This window comes from Bombus pyrosoma, linkage group LG9 (genome assembly GCF_014825855.1).
Source record: "Bombus pyrosoma isolate SC7728 linkage group LG9, ASM1482585v1, whole genome shotgun sequence".
Taxonomy (NCBI): Eukaryota; Metazoa; Arthropoda; class Insecta; order Hymenoptera; family Apidae; genus Bombus; species Bombus pyrosoma.
In genome coordinates this window covers 13930396-13943651 of record NC_057778.1, presented here as the reverse complement: position 1 = coordinate 13943651, position 13256 = coordinate 13930396, and the positions used below count along the sequence as shown (strand labels likewise).

Sequence of the window (13256 nt, the reverse complement as noted above, 5' to 3'; positions counted from 1 at the left end):
TTCCTTAACTATAAGTAGATAGTACGTAGCTTCGTGTTCGTGCATCGGACAATAAAGGAACTGTAAGACCTGGCTTATTGTTAGTTTCAACATAATCGTCGATACTATTACAACGATACTACGGTAAAAAACACTGTTTTTTTTTATTATTCCTTGGAAATTCATTCAAGTAACATCATCGAGAAAACTTTCGCGAATAGATACTTTGAGGACTTGTGTAATCTTGTACTTGCAGTGTTAGTATCGCCGCGATCAGACCTTCGGAAGCTCTCAGACAAGTTGCATCGTTTTCCCACTCGGTACTCGGAAAGTAAGCAAATTCTATATTATCATATTACGATAAAATAGTTATGTTTTTTTCCTTTCCTTCGTATGCGTATTATAAAAGAAGCGTTTACCGACAGATACGTTTCGCACGGCGTAGTATTATAATCGCTTTAGTCGCCAAACTGTTACGAATTTGTTTTCTTCAACTCTATACTTCTTCGACGTGGCTAAATGGTATTTTATTATATCGCACGATCGCAATATCGTTACTCCGTAAAATCGCTACATTCTTTTCTTTCAATGAAAATACATCTTCGAATATTATCTTATCATTTAACGACAGTGATATCAACATACCATCCTCTGTCATTTCCCGTGGATCTTTCATAAAACATAAAAACTAGGGGGCGTATCTTTGGCACGGTTAAGAGGTATTTGCAATTGTTTTCCGAAACACCTTTCCGTTCGCATAGTTCGGTGATCTATAAGCTAATACGCAAGAAGCACCAAATTACAAAAACTTGAGACGGATTCGTTTAGGGCCACCTGGCTCCTCCTCTATACGCGTAACATTCCAGTCTCTCTCTGTGCAAATATATTTATCTCGTCTACGTTTAGTGTACAGTTACGACTTACACGCTAGCAAATACTATATTAATATCTCTTTTTTGGCACAGACTTGACAATCACACCGATCACAAACATCAAAAGTACTGTAACTTTGAATAAATAACTTTGCGTTTCTTAGATACCGTTGAATATTTAACAGGATAATTTTCGAATATCCAATCGTTTAATGCCAAGTCGGATGATTCCAAGTCACTGTTAGTTTAAGTACTTGAGCTATTTATATACACGATGCGCATAAAAATAATATATTTCCGTATTGAACACTCTTTAAAATGGCATTATTTCCTTAATAATTTACTGTGAGAAACGAATTTCATATTTAATTCTCGAATCATACCGATGGATAACCGTTCTGTTTCTCAGTTTCCTTCTTTCTGTTAAATGCCCCGTGTACCTTTAACCCTTCGCACTCGGAATTTTATTTCAATTTCGTTGGCAACAGTTGGCAACGCTTCTAGGCGTTTTATTTGAAATTTACTTTAACTAAAAAATAAGACAATTCAAATGAACGAAGGAAGAAACAAATTCACTTAGATATCACTTCTATTCACGCTATTGCTGTATTTTGTAATTTTTAAGTGTATGATATATCTTGAAGCAATTTCCAGCATGCAAACCTGGTTTTCTTTCTCACGTTTGATAAAAAAATGTGGACATGAAAGAATGTCGAGTGGGACTCGACGAAGGAGCTGCTGATAAAAGCTGATATCGAGTCACACTCGACATAGGAGTGCAAAGGGTTAATTAATAATTTTACGAAAAAATTCTTTTTCTTTTCCTCGGGAATATTGCAATCTCAATGAGGCGTAAAACAATTACAAGTAGCATTGCACAGCAGAACTTACAAAATAACTCTAATACACTACGCTTTATGCATAACGTTACGAGTCACACGTTAGCAGGACTGTTAACGAGAAAATATTGCATTTAGGTAACTTGTACATGTTGCACCTTAGAAAAATACCTCAAACAATTCGAATAAAAATATTACAACGATATGTCTCCTTTAAACTAACAAATAGTCGAACAAACGAATGAACGATTTCATAAACAAAACAGATAAATAAACGATATATCGGGTTGGCAACTAAGTTGGCACTTAGTCAACCCAATACAAATAAATAAATAAATAAATAATCGAATAATTAGACTATCGCGTGAAATGTAAAAAAACAAGCAGGCGTATAAATATAGGGAGAGTACTATTTCAATTCCGCAATTCAAACGTGCAATTCGAATAGAGGTGGATCCTCTGATGATCCCGCAGGTGATGTCGATGCTTGAATCGCTTCTTACACCAGGCGCATTGAAATCTTGGCCCAACGCCGCATTCCAGCCGTAAGTGCCTGGTTAAGTTGCACTTGTGGGAATAAGTACGACCGCATTTCGGACACAAAAACGGTGGCCCATCTTCCAAATCCTTCAGCATCTTCCAAACTGCAACATTTTGTTAAGCACACGATGAAACGTTTGTCACGCATTTGGTACAACGATTGGCAAGACGTGGCGGAAGTAGAGAAACAAGCGTTTTACGGCAAAATAATATTAATGTCGGGAAAGAATACAACGAATTCGAGGGCCTTACATCGAGCCATGCTGTGGCAAAATAAACGTGTTCCTTTTCTCTCGATCGCAACGAAATTTAGATAATCGTGTGAAGATGATTGCACACTCGCGCACAATTACCTGAACGTTCGTTATAAACAATATTCTCGATCAATCGCAAAGAACAGTTCTCGCATGCAACTATCAACATTTCTATGGAAGAGCAATTTCATCGTGGAATACATCCGTTTGTCTAACTATTATACACGGTATCTCAACGGTGTTAACATTTATTAAATGAAGATTTAGAACGATGAGATCTTCACGGTCTGCTATTCATTTTCATGATACGAACATTAATGACGCAATAAGACACATGTAACAAGAGATCGATAATAAATCGATCAGAGATATGATAACTTTTCGTAAATACAAAATATTTATTTTCTTTATCGTACAATTGTGAGTATTCATCGATGCCCATAGTTATCTATGTATGTAAGTACATGCGTGTATACTCGAACAAACTTCTCCCTTGTTTCCTTTAATATATCTTATATATATATAGAATAAGGGTTCGTTGATTTCATTTCGACTCATCTTACCTATATTTCATCTTTGTTTCGTTTACTCTTTACTTTATTGTCCTGTACTTACTACGTTTACCACGTAGAGCACATATTATAATTCGGTGGAATTCAACAGAAAAATGGCAACAAGTCAGTCTACTCTTGTCAGTCGAATATTAATACAATGGCGAGTAACCTTCGAGATCACCGTTGAATCCAAACTATAGATATTTAACGTTTCTGCAAACTTAATTATCAATGGAAATGTACTTAAGGTTTCTGATGAGTTCTCATATGCAGAAGCAAGTTGTGCTTGTGTTTCGACTTCTTGTGACATATGGGACACTCGAATTGCGGCTCGACACCACACTCGAATCTAATGTGCCTGTTCAAGGAGTGAGGCCTCGTGTAAGCGTTTCCACAACGCGAGCAAGAGTAGCTGGAAGTATCGCGAACATTCGCGTGATTTCCTGCCAACGATGGCTCGTCTAATCCATTCTCCGACATCTTCCCCGACGCAACAACGTCGTTTAGGCAATTTCCAGAACGCTGTATCTTGCTCGAATACTCGTTACTGTCGGAACCTGGCTTCTCCGTCACTTGACTTTCCGCCATCAGACGAAGATACAAGCTCTGGTATCGATAATACCATTCGATCGCTGCACTTGGTGAGTACTTGCGTTCTAGAAAATAGATAACAGAATCAATATCGTTCTGCGTTGTCTGCTATTCGTTTCGTCGACGATTCTCTTACATCGATAGTCGTTCAAAAGAGATGAAACGTAAATTACGCGAAAGTGGATTTACACGCGAAGCACGAATCGTGTTACATTTAACCGATCACCTGCGAAAACGATTACCTGCGGCTTTAAATCACCAGCTCTATATCCTTTCGTTTCCAGTTATCAAGTCTGCGATCAATTTTTCGAAACTCCTGAACGTAAGACGCGTTCCGAGTGCTATTTAGACATGAAGATTCAACGAGATATCGAGATCGTTTACGCCCTTGTATTTCTGTTTGATGTCCAAATATCGTCGAACGCGGCTTATCTTCAAGATTCTGTTACGTTTCCTGACGTTTTGGATGGCGCGTGTTATTAAGCAAATGTAAAACCCGCCTCATAAAATTAGTTACGAATATGAAGTTGATCTTTCTGGCAATTGACACAGACACATATACGAGGTTTAGGTTCACCGCAAACAAGGCTTCGTGTTATGATTAAGTAGCACGTTAAGTTTTCATACAAGCAGCCACACTTTACTTGCAACATTTATAAAACTGCACCGAGATTTTTCACCTTTCTATTTTCTTCTTTCTAATTCAGTTTATTTCACAAAACGGAGAGCATCGTCGCCGATTCGGATACAATGTTGAACAAGCGATTCGACGACAACAGGCCGATAGGAAAGAGAGGAACAGCAACTTGCAATTTATTGGCATTGTTATACTTGAAATCGATTAAGATGGTATCGATGTCATTAAAGAATATAATGACAATTGTAATTCTCCATATTTATTCATTCTTATCACGGCTTCCTAGTATTTATACGCTCAGGTATAAGAATTTATCGTTACGTACTTACACGCTATTAAGTACAAACCGATTATGACTTAGCTCAGCTTTAGTCGGCAAGATCTGATCGATCTATGTCTGTGAAAGAAACCGGCGATAAGAAAAATAATATCTTTAAAGCGGTACAACAAACGTATTCTAAAGCAGTCTTGTTGCGATTAACATATTTTCATCGGCTTCAGATACTACGACAGATGCTGTCGATATAAAAAGACAATTTGATAATCATATCGAGTATTTTCGCAATAGTATATTCTCGAGGAACATTTTTGTTTTGCCGGTTAAAATATCGATATAAAAATATTCTAAAAATCATTCGTGAAACAAAGATCACTAAAGTTTATGCAGTTTAATGGGACTTGGGTATCTTGTGTCGGCCCTGATAATGTTCGTTTAACTTGTACTGGTGATAGAACTTTTTCGGACACAATTTGCAAGAAAACTTTTTCTCTTTGTTACCACACTCAACCCTCTGATGCCTTAATAAACTGTCTCTCCACTTGTACCTCTTGCCACAACCGAAACAAATATTCATCAAGTTGCCATCATTGCGCAAATATTTCATTTCATCTTTTTGCGGTAAATTCATGCTGGCCGCGTAATGTTGAAATCCCGATGGCAAACCGTATGGCAGTTGCAACGAGAAGTAGCCATCTGAAATTCAAGAAACAAATAAACCGTTTAGACAGTATTGCCGAATTGTTACACGACAGTGAATAATAGCGAAAGAATCTTAGAAGCGTAATTCGAGCACTTTTTCAACCTGTTAAAAGTTCTTACGATCAACCATATCGATAATACTAGACGCTACGGAAATGTCAAACGATATCGATCGATACGCGTGGTGCAAGTGCGATAGCTGAACGACGCGATTCTATAGTTTTTCGTCGATCTTACAATCGGTTCGCTAAAATGCCGCTTAAAAAATTCTATACTAAACGAAGCGTTGAACAGGAGCAATAACATAAGATAAAACATTGAAACAACTTTATTAAACGAAAATAAAATGCGACAGATCGTACGTAGGTACAATAATCATCGATCGATCATTCGAAGGAGAAACATTCAAATAGAAAACAGGTAGAAAGAACGGAAAGAATTCCAAAAACCGATTTCTTCGTTGTGGTTTGCGATTACGAAATTCAATTCGCGGCTACAATATTACACAGACTGGTGATTTTCTTAAGTCGCTACTCTCTATTTGTGTTCTCATACAGACACCGATATACTTCCATTGCGAGACTTGAAAAGCGGCAAGTGTACGAACGAGTCTAGTCCCTCCGTTACGTAAACCTACGTGTCAAGCCATTTATATTTTCGCGTTTACAAATACCAGTTGGCGTCAACTTCAGGATTTAGTAATTAACGTTTATTCGATAAGCTTCATCCGACGTAGCTTTGCGACGAATTTTTCTAAATAGTTGAGAAGAACATTAGCATCATATGCGTGTAATTTGTCGACAGTCGTTATAGTACGACTATATAGCAGACACGTTAAATTACGCGCGCACATATAGTTGTGTGTGTAACCATGTGTCAATCGGATAACTTTATCAAGTTCCATGTAACGTGGCAGACATGAAATGAAAACATTATTGACAATATAAAAATGTTTATAAACACGCGCGATATATTTGGCTGCTGGTCAAATCGCTCGATGGAAAAGATTCGAATGCAAAAAGAGAAACTTAGCACCTGGCGGATTTATAGGTCGTGGTAAGCATCGACGTGATTCCGTAGTTCGTATCGGTACTTGAACTTTTTGTCGCATAGATGACAGGAAAATTTCTTCTCCTTGTTCCCACAGTCGACTCTCTGATGTCTCCTCAAGCTATCCTGCCATTTGTATCTTTTTCCGCAATGAAGGCACACGAATCGCGGTCCAGGAGCGGTGACGCAAGAGTTGGATTCGTAACGTGGATCCATACCGCTCGCGAAACTCGTAGATCCTCCGATTTCCGAGATGTACGATTTGTTAAGGAAGTACGAAGGTTCCTCGTCTTCTCCGATGTTACGAGCCTTTCTCTTCAGCACCCATAACGCGCTGTAATCTCTCGTATCTTCGATACCTGCGGGAAAAACGTTCAGTGGCAGCGATCACGTTTCATGCCCGATAATTATTGCGAATCATGTAAACTAAAGGCAATGTAATATAATTTCGAATGCTTTCCAGTGTTTTTTCTATGTTTAATTGACGCATAAATATAGATACAAATACAAATTGCATGGAAATAAACAAGCGTGAACATTTCCGTTAGGTCGTATAAGTTTCGCAGAATGTTAATCGAGCAAAGTCGTGAAAAACATTCCTCTTTCTCGTTTTGAGAAGACAGAAAGAACGAGAGAAGAAAAGGAAACAAAAAAGGAAATGTATCGATCAAATGCGATTCGACAGTTTCCTTCGATAACTTAAAATTCCATTTAAAACGGAGAAAATTCACATTCTCTCGTGCCATCAGAAATGAACGATCACGAAGCGACAAAGGTTCCGAGTAGTCTCAAAGTGAGAAGAAAATTGTCTGCACGCTTTTTTTTATTAAACGGTCGGCTTGTCGGTAGCTGTAGACGCGTTGTCTTTGTCGCCGCAAACGAGCCTCTGATGCCTCCTCAACGTGTCCAGTCTTTTGTAACCTTTGCCGCACTGATTGCAATAAAACTTTTGTCGATGTAGCCATTCGACTTCCTCTTGCAGCTTCTCCAACGACGCATCGCATTTGGCTTGGTGCCGTTTAAGACTGTCCATTCGCGTGTACGCTCTGTCGCAACCGTCGCATCGAAATTGTTGATGAGATTTCACGCTTTTCCGCAGCACGCTCGTTTCCATGGAATTCAAGATGGACGAGTCACAGAGCAAATAGTTCATCGCTAACTGTCCGTGAAACGAGATCTCACAAACCTCGGCGTCGTCCTCTTGCTCTTTTTCCGAGTAGCTCTCCGATTTCTCACCTGCAAAGAATACCATTTCCTCGTTATAAATGGGAGATCGCAAGCACCTTGTTGCGCTAGTTTTCCTCAAAAAGGGAGAAGCATGCATGTGTTTTGTTATAGTCAAATTACCTTCCATTCACCTTGCCTTTCAGCAAAAGCTTGACATACGTGACTATTCGCTGATTATAACGCAAATATCACTAACTTCGTTAGCGATCGGAAAAACGACTATAAACGAGCGTTCTTTATCGAGAGAGAGAGAGAGAGAGAGAGAGAGAGAGAGAGAGAGAGAGAAAGAGAGAGAGAGAGAGAAAGAGAGAAAGAGAGAGAGAGAGAGAGAGAGAGAGAGAGAGAGTTCATCGAACAGATGAGCGGAGATTAAAGAGTGTCGTTTGAAAAACGTTTTATTCAATTTCGAACATACCAAGAAACATTAGCTTCACGAACGCGCTTAATTTCGCGGTTATTTACTGTGATACACTTACAGCATTCTCGATATACATATACACACGTACATAGCGCATGAAAGTGAAATTTTTTTCTGACAAAAACCATCTCACAAAGCAAAATATTACAATTATCGTACTGCGATATTACGCTAATTGCTTCGTCTTCGACGGTTATTAGAGTATTTGATGCCGTGGATTTTCAACCATTTACACTGATAGGATAGAATATTACCACTCTATAGAAAATAAGCACCACTATGTAGCGCGATGCAAGAGTATTTTTTCTAAATAGATGAAAATCCAGACTATCGTAGTCACGTTCTTTAATGTAAGTCGTCTTGTATTTCTTCCTCTTTCTATACAATATTATATAATATTTTTAACAAGAAATACTTATAAATGTAACGCGATTTCACGGTTCGTATAATATAGAATGTATAACAAGGTACGTAACACAGTGGCACTTATTTGAAAAGATGAAAACGTTGAATTGATACAGAGCGTATATGTTGTTTCCTTTTTCTCTTCCCCCCTCAATCTTCTTTATAACGAGCTAATCCATAACGTGGTAACGATTGATAAAGATAAGGAAGATCGTACGCGTAACATGATCAACGTATAAATTTTATATACTTCGCTTTAAGCGAATCACGAAAGTGGGAAACGGCCAAAAGAGAGAAAAACCAAGGTGAAAATTTGTTAAAGGAAACTTTCAGTATTTTTGATGCACGAGGTTCTCCTATGATGTTTGCGATTTTAAAAAGAGAGTCGAATGCGCCGATTTCACGTGAGAGATCAGCGAGAGCGGCTTCGCGAACTTCTTGCCGCAAAAGCGGCAGTACATTCTGTCTCCTTTTACTCTGCAATAATTCTTCTCGTGTCTTCGAAGACTGTCGAGCCTCGAGAAGCTTTTGCCGCATTCCTCGCAGATCACGCTCTTTGCAGCCTTCTTTCGTTCCGCCAAATCGTAACTGCTGGCAACGAACTCGAACAGAGTCTGCGGCTCCTCGTACTCGTTCTCCTGCTTCACGAACCAATCGCTCAAGTCCGCTCGTTTCCCTGCGAAGAACGAACGGTTCGCGTTAGCAAATATAATTACGTGGGTTTTATTGTTAGTCGGTTGATCGTACGAAACACAGGACAGTACATGCATCGGAAAAGATACAAATTTTCACTACTGCTTCGGTGGCAGTAATCACGTAAATATACTAATTTCATCGTGTTCCCGCGATATTGCGGGAAACGGCATGGCATAGAATCGATTTCGACGCGATGCGAAACACACCTTTCTCTTTTTTGCCGTAGGTCGCTTATTCGTCACTTATTCCTCGCTTATTCGTCGCGTTCATGCCTTATCCCACATTCAAAGAACAGCAAACAGAACGTGTTGTTGCGGAGCCAGATGTGTTTATTGATCGAACGTAACAAAATTGAAAAATATGCTATACCCGCGTCAGGTAGCTTGATTATGTTTATTCGAGATTCGATCAGAGTAAGGCTATAATAAAAGTTTCAAATTTCTACCCACGCAGAACGCACTCATAACATTTGACAGCAGTACTTGAACCATTCGTTTGATACATTCGTTTGAGTTTCTCTAACCTCCGCGAAGCTCCGGCAAAACGCGTGAAACGCAGAGTTTATTCGTCTTGTTGCTAGTCGGTGACAACTGCTTTGTACGAAACGAAGGACGTTCGACGAGCTTTCCTAAAAGCAAATCGTTCGTTGTTTCTAATTAGACATCGATCAAATATGTCGCAGAGGAAATATAGCTTGATCGAATCGATGGCAACGAGTGAAAGCAAAGCTCAAACATAAGCGGAGACAGATTACATTAACATAGAAGATTAGTGGTTATAAAGAAGATCATTTCATAAGGAGCGAAAGCAAACATTGTGCCACCACTTCATAAAGCTCTTTTCCATCAGGAGCCCGGAATAATGTCACTGATTTCTTACACGTATACTATACACTAGTATAGCAATACTGCACTGTTAGTTGATGCGGTACAAATAAATTACAATCGTCGATTATGTTCTAGTTACAAGAATAAACACATCGAGTAAAGTTACGCAAAAGTGTAAAAAGATAGATGGATTAAGTGAAAAGAGAAAAGAAGTGATATTACTATATTACTGACTACTCGAATATAAAGCCCACTGTCCCTTCGCTTACTAACTTGGCGAAGTAGCGTAGCATATACGTATAGAGCGTTTGATGCGATTAAGAACGCGGAACGTTCGATGAAGATGATGATATTTGCTCTCGACAGGTTAAAAATGCGTAGGATCGTCGACAAGTTAAGGAGCGGTGTGTTTGGTATTGTAGTGATTTGTCAATTCGTATCTCCGATAAAACTCCCTTCGACATATTCTGCAGTGATGTTTGGGTAATTTCCCGCATTCGAGTCTTTGATGTCTGCGGAGATTAGCCATCCACGAGTATCCTTTCCCACACTCTCCACACATGTAACGTTGCAAGGAGGTAAGCCCGCGAGTCAAGCGTGGTTTAATCGTTTCCGGAATCGGTTTGATATCCTTGGACTCAAAAGCAGCAAGCTCGTTCATCAGGTTGGAACCGTCTGGAATACGAGAAACATCGATTACTGCGAATTCGTCGTAACCTATCGAGGAGGACAACGTGGGAGAAAGTGGCAAGAGTCTAGAGAAATTGGACACATCTATATTTGCTGATATTTATACGCGCATAATTTACAAGCATTTCAAGTATGAATAATTTTATTGAATCGATGGATTTCAAGCAAAATACATTTCGCTGTACGAGCGATATACGGGGACGATGTACAATCAAAATGGAAAGAAAAGTAAACTTAAACACAAACTCAAAAGTTATTTCGAACTGAGAGAGAGCATCTGTGCGAGTAAACTTTTCTAAATCAAGTCTGCATGATGAACCAGCAAATGTTCTTTCAGTCTGTCGCGCCTGTAAAACTTTCTCGAGCAAAAATGACACTTGTTTCTCGCTTCCTTGTTGCCACATTGCAGCTGATGTCGACGTAAACTGTACATCCAGGTATACTCTCTGCCGCAAAGCGCACAGGTGAAGAGCTGTTGTGGCTGTAGTTGCTGCTGCTGCTGCTGCTGCTGTTGCTGCTGCTGCTGTTGCTGTTGCAGCGGTTGTTTCTTGTTCGGATCGAGCACGGGACACGGATAGTAGTACGCATCGTTGTAGTTCCTTTCTTTCAGCAACAGATCGTCCATCGAACTGCTTCGATAATCGTTCGAAGTGCTCCAGACGCTCTTCGATAGAACACCTGTCGAAGTAACACATTGGTGAACAAGCAGCATTAGATCAAAAGAGGAAATACCTCGGGACAGAGGAATGGTTTCGCGAAACAGGGTTAGATAAAAGTATACGGTCAAATTGGGTGAATTCGGACAGATCGAGTAGGTGATCGAAGGAATCGCATTTGATTTGGTGCGATGAAAGGAACACGAGCTACGAGAATCAATCTCATTGTCAGTCACAGAAATGCTGGAAAACGGTGCCGTTCGATTATATGTACGTCAATATAATTATGTTTTAATCGTTCAGACTCGTTTATTTGTCGATACATATAAAACGTTATGATGAGATATAAAGCGTTACGGTTGAAACATTTTTTTGGTATCCGTTCCGTTGAAACAAAGTATACGGAATGTAATGGACATGACAGTATTTCCGTACATTGTGCATCTTCAGTGTACACCTCGGTTCTTTCTCATACAATTACATCCCGTTACCTCTCTCGTTACGTATCCAAAATGTTATTTACATGGTGGATTAATAGCAAATCTATTTCGTATAAAGAAAGATCTCATACGACACGATTTATTTCGAGTGAAAAGAGAACCATCAAACAATTACGAAATTTTCCATCGTAATCGAATTTAAAATGAATCTAATCATAAGATACATGTATGCGTGTATAAAATTCAAACTAACAACTCAAGATCAAAGATTCGCACGCCTCTCACATGATGTAATTCACAGAAGGGAAGGATTGTCGTTCGAAAGAAAAGGATAGAGCTGCAAAGATTAAAGATGAACGCTTTTAGATATTCGTAGAAAAGATTTGTTTAGCGCATTGATCGCAATCGATGCGTCGCGACTACTGTGGGAATCGCGGTCGAGCAGCTACTCCCGTTCTTTGGCGAATACCGGCAAATCATCGGTTTTCTCCACGTGTCGCAGTCTTCTTCGGCATCCGACGATGTGCGAATTCAAGACGAATCTGTGCTTGAATCTTCTATCGCATAACGGGCAAACTTCGCAAGGTACAACGCCGCACTCGAGTCGTCTGTGACGACTCAAAGACGTGGTGGCCTTGTAAGTTTTCCCGCACCTGTTGCAAGCGTACTTCGGCCCGCTATCCTTTCCATTTTTTCGTCTTCGATTTCTGTTCGGATTGTAAGGCATGCCCGGATAACGTACCCACAATGGTCCGCTATTGTCCTGCGGTTGTTGTATATCCTGTGATAACAGCATTGTCGCCAAAAGCCCTGAAACGAAATGATTCATTCGTTAGATGTCAAGCTTTCGCGTCCTTATCCGTTATAGTTTCGTCCTTAACGAGATGAGCAAGAACAAATATTTTCCCTTGATTCGAGAATTAAACGAGCTTTAAGTGTGCCATGTCCCTGGGAAGTTGGATTTTTTACCACGGGTGTTTGTGGTCGGTGCAGCTTTGGATGTAAGGAGACCGATTAAATAAGTCAGGGGAAGAAGGATATAATAAAGAAGTGCGGAAATGTCCTTAAAAAAGCAAGCGAAAGAATAAACGTGTTATTTAAAGTTGAGAAGGTAATACGTAAAAGAACATGGTATCTTGCATCTGTAAAAAGTCTTTTTACATAGTACTAATTGTAAGCAGGGGAAACGCGATCGTTATGTAGAGGAAAACATGTATTTATTTAACTGTGTAAAAACTATACAACGCCGCAGCTGTGTTGTCGCTTTTGCGTTACGATTCCTTCGTAAAATGTTCGCTGGGTCTTCTTGCCTTGCTTCAAAATTTTATCGTCGCTTTCCAGAAGTTTTAGCTGTCGTTTTCACAGGCTTAAATTTTATGTATTCGCTTCTCCGTGTTTTCTGTTAGTACGACGAATGTGATACACAAGGCAGCATTTTATATCGTTCCGTAGTATTCCCGCTTTCTTCTACACGAAGCCAAATGATGCGTTAGCTTGAACCTATGAGTGAACTTCTTCCCACAAATTTGACAGCTTTGTCTTGGCTCAACTCCGCATTCGAGCCTTTGGTGCCTTCGCAGCGAAGTTTCCAGCTGATAACCC

At 39.6% G+C, this 13256-nt stretch overlaps 3 protein-coding genes across 7 annotated transcripts in view; all 3 read right to left on the bottom strand.

Moving 5' to 3' along the window:
• Window positions 1-2342: 2342 nt before the first annotated feature.
• LOC122570562 (zinc finger and SCAN domain-containing protein 26-like) overlaps window positions 2343-13256 on the bottom strand; it is a 137835-nt gene continuing 126921 nt past the window's right edge. Inside the window, exon 2 of the mRNA XM_043733055.1 lies at window positions 2343-3694. Coding sequence (XP_043588990.1) covers window positions 3282-3694 — 413 coding nt within the window. The 3' untranslated portion in view covers window positions 2343-3281. The remainder of the gene's footprint in view (window positions 3695-13256) is intronic.
• LOC122570567 (zinc finger protein 224-like) lies at window positions 3702-6506 on the bottom strand. The gene is made up of 2 exons (XM_043733061.1): window positions 6281-6506; window positions 3702-5239 (listed from the first exon to the last, which is right to left on the bottom strand). Exons 1-2 carry the CDS (start codon window positions 6354-6356, stop codon window positions 4935-4937), a joined length of 381 nt encoding a protein of 126 aa, XP_043588996.1. The 5' UTR covers window positions 6357-6506; the 3' UTR covers window positions 3702-4934.
• The window catches only part of LOC122570551 (longitudinals lacking protein-like), a 148897-nt gene continuing 143540 nt past the window's right edge, over window positions 7900-13256 (bottom strand). Inside the window, exons 7-8 of one of the 5 annotated variants that reach the window (XR_006317840.1) lie at window positions 9248-10543; window positions 8880-9021 (exon numbers count right to left, since the gene is read on the bottom strand). Coding sequence is in view for 3 of the 5 variants with exons in the window: in XM_043732999.1 (XP_043588934.1) it covers window positions 12100-12464 (365 nt within the window). In the remaining 2 variants the exon portion in view is untranslated. Of the gene's footprint in view, window positions 9022-9076; window positions 10544-11495; window positions 12465-13256 lie in introns of those variants that run through there. The other 4 variants (XR_006317841.1, XM_043733010.1, XM_043733022.1 and 1 more) reach the window with 4 other exon arrangements.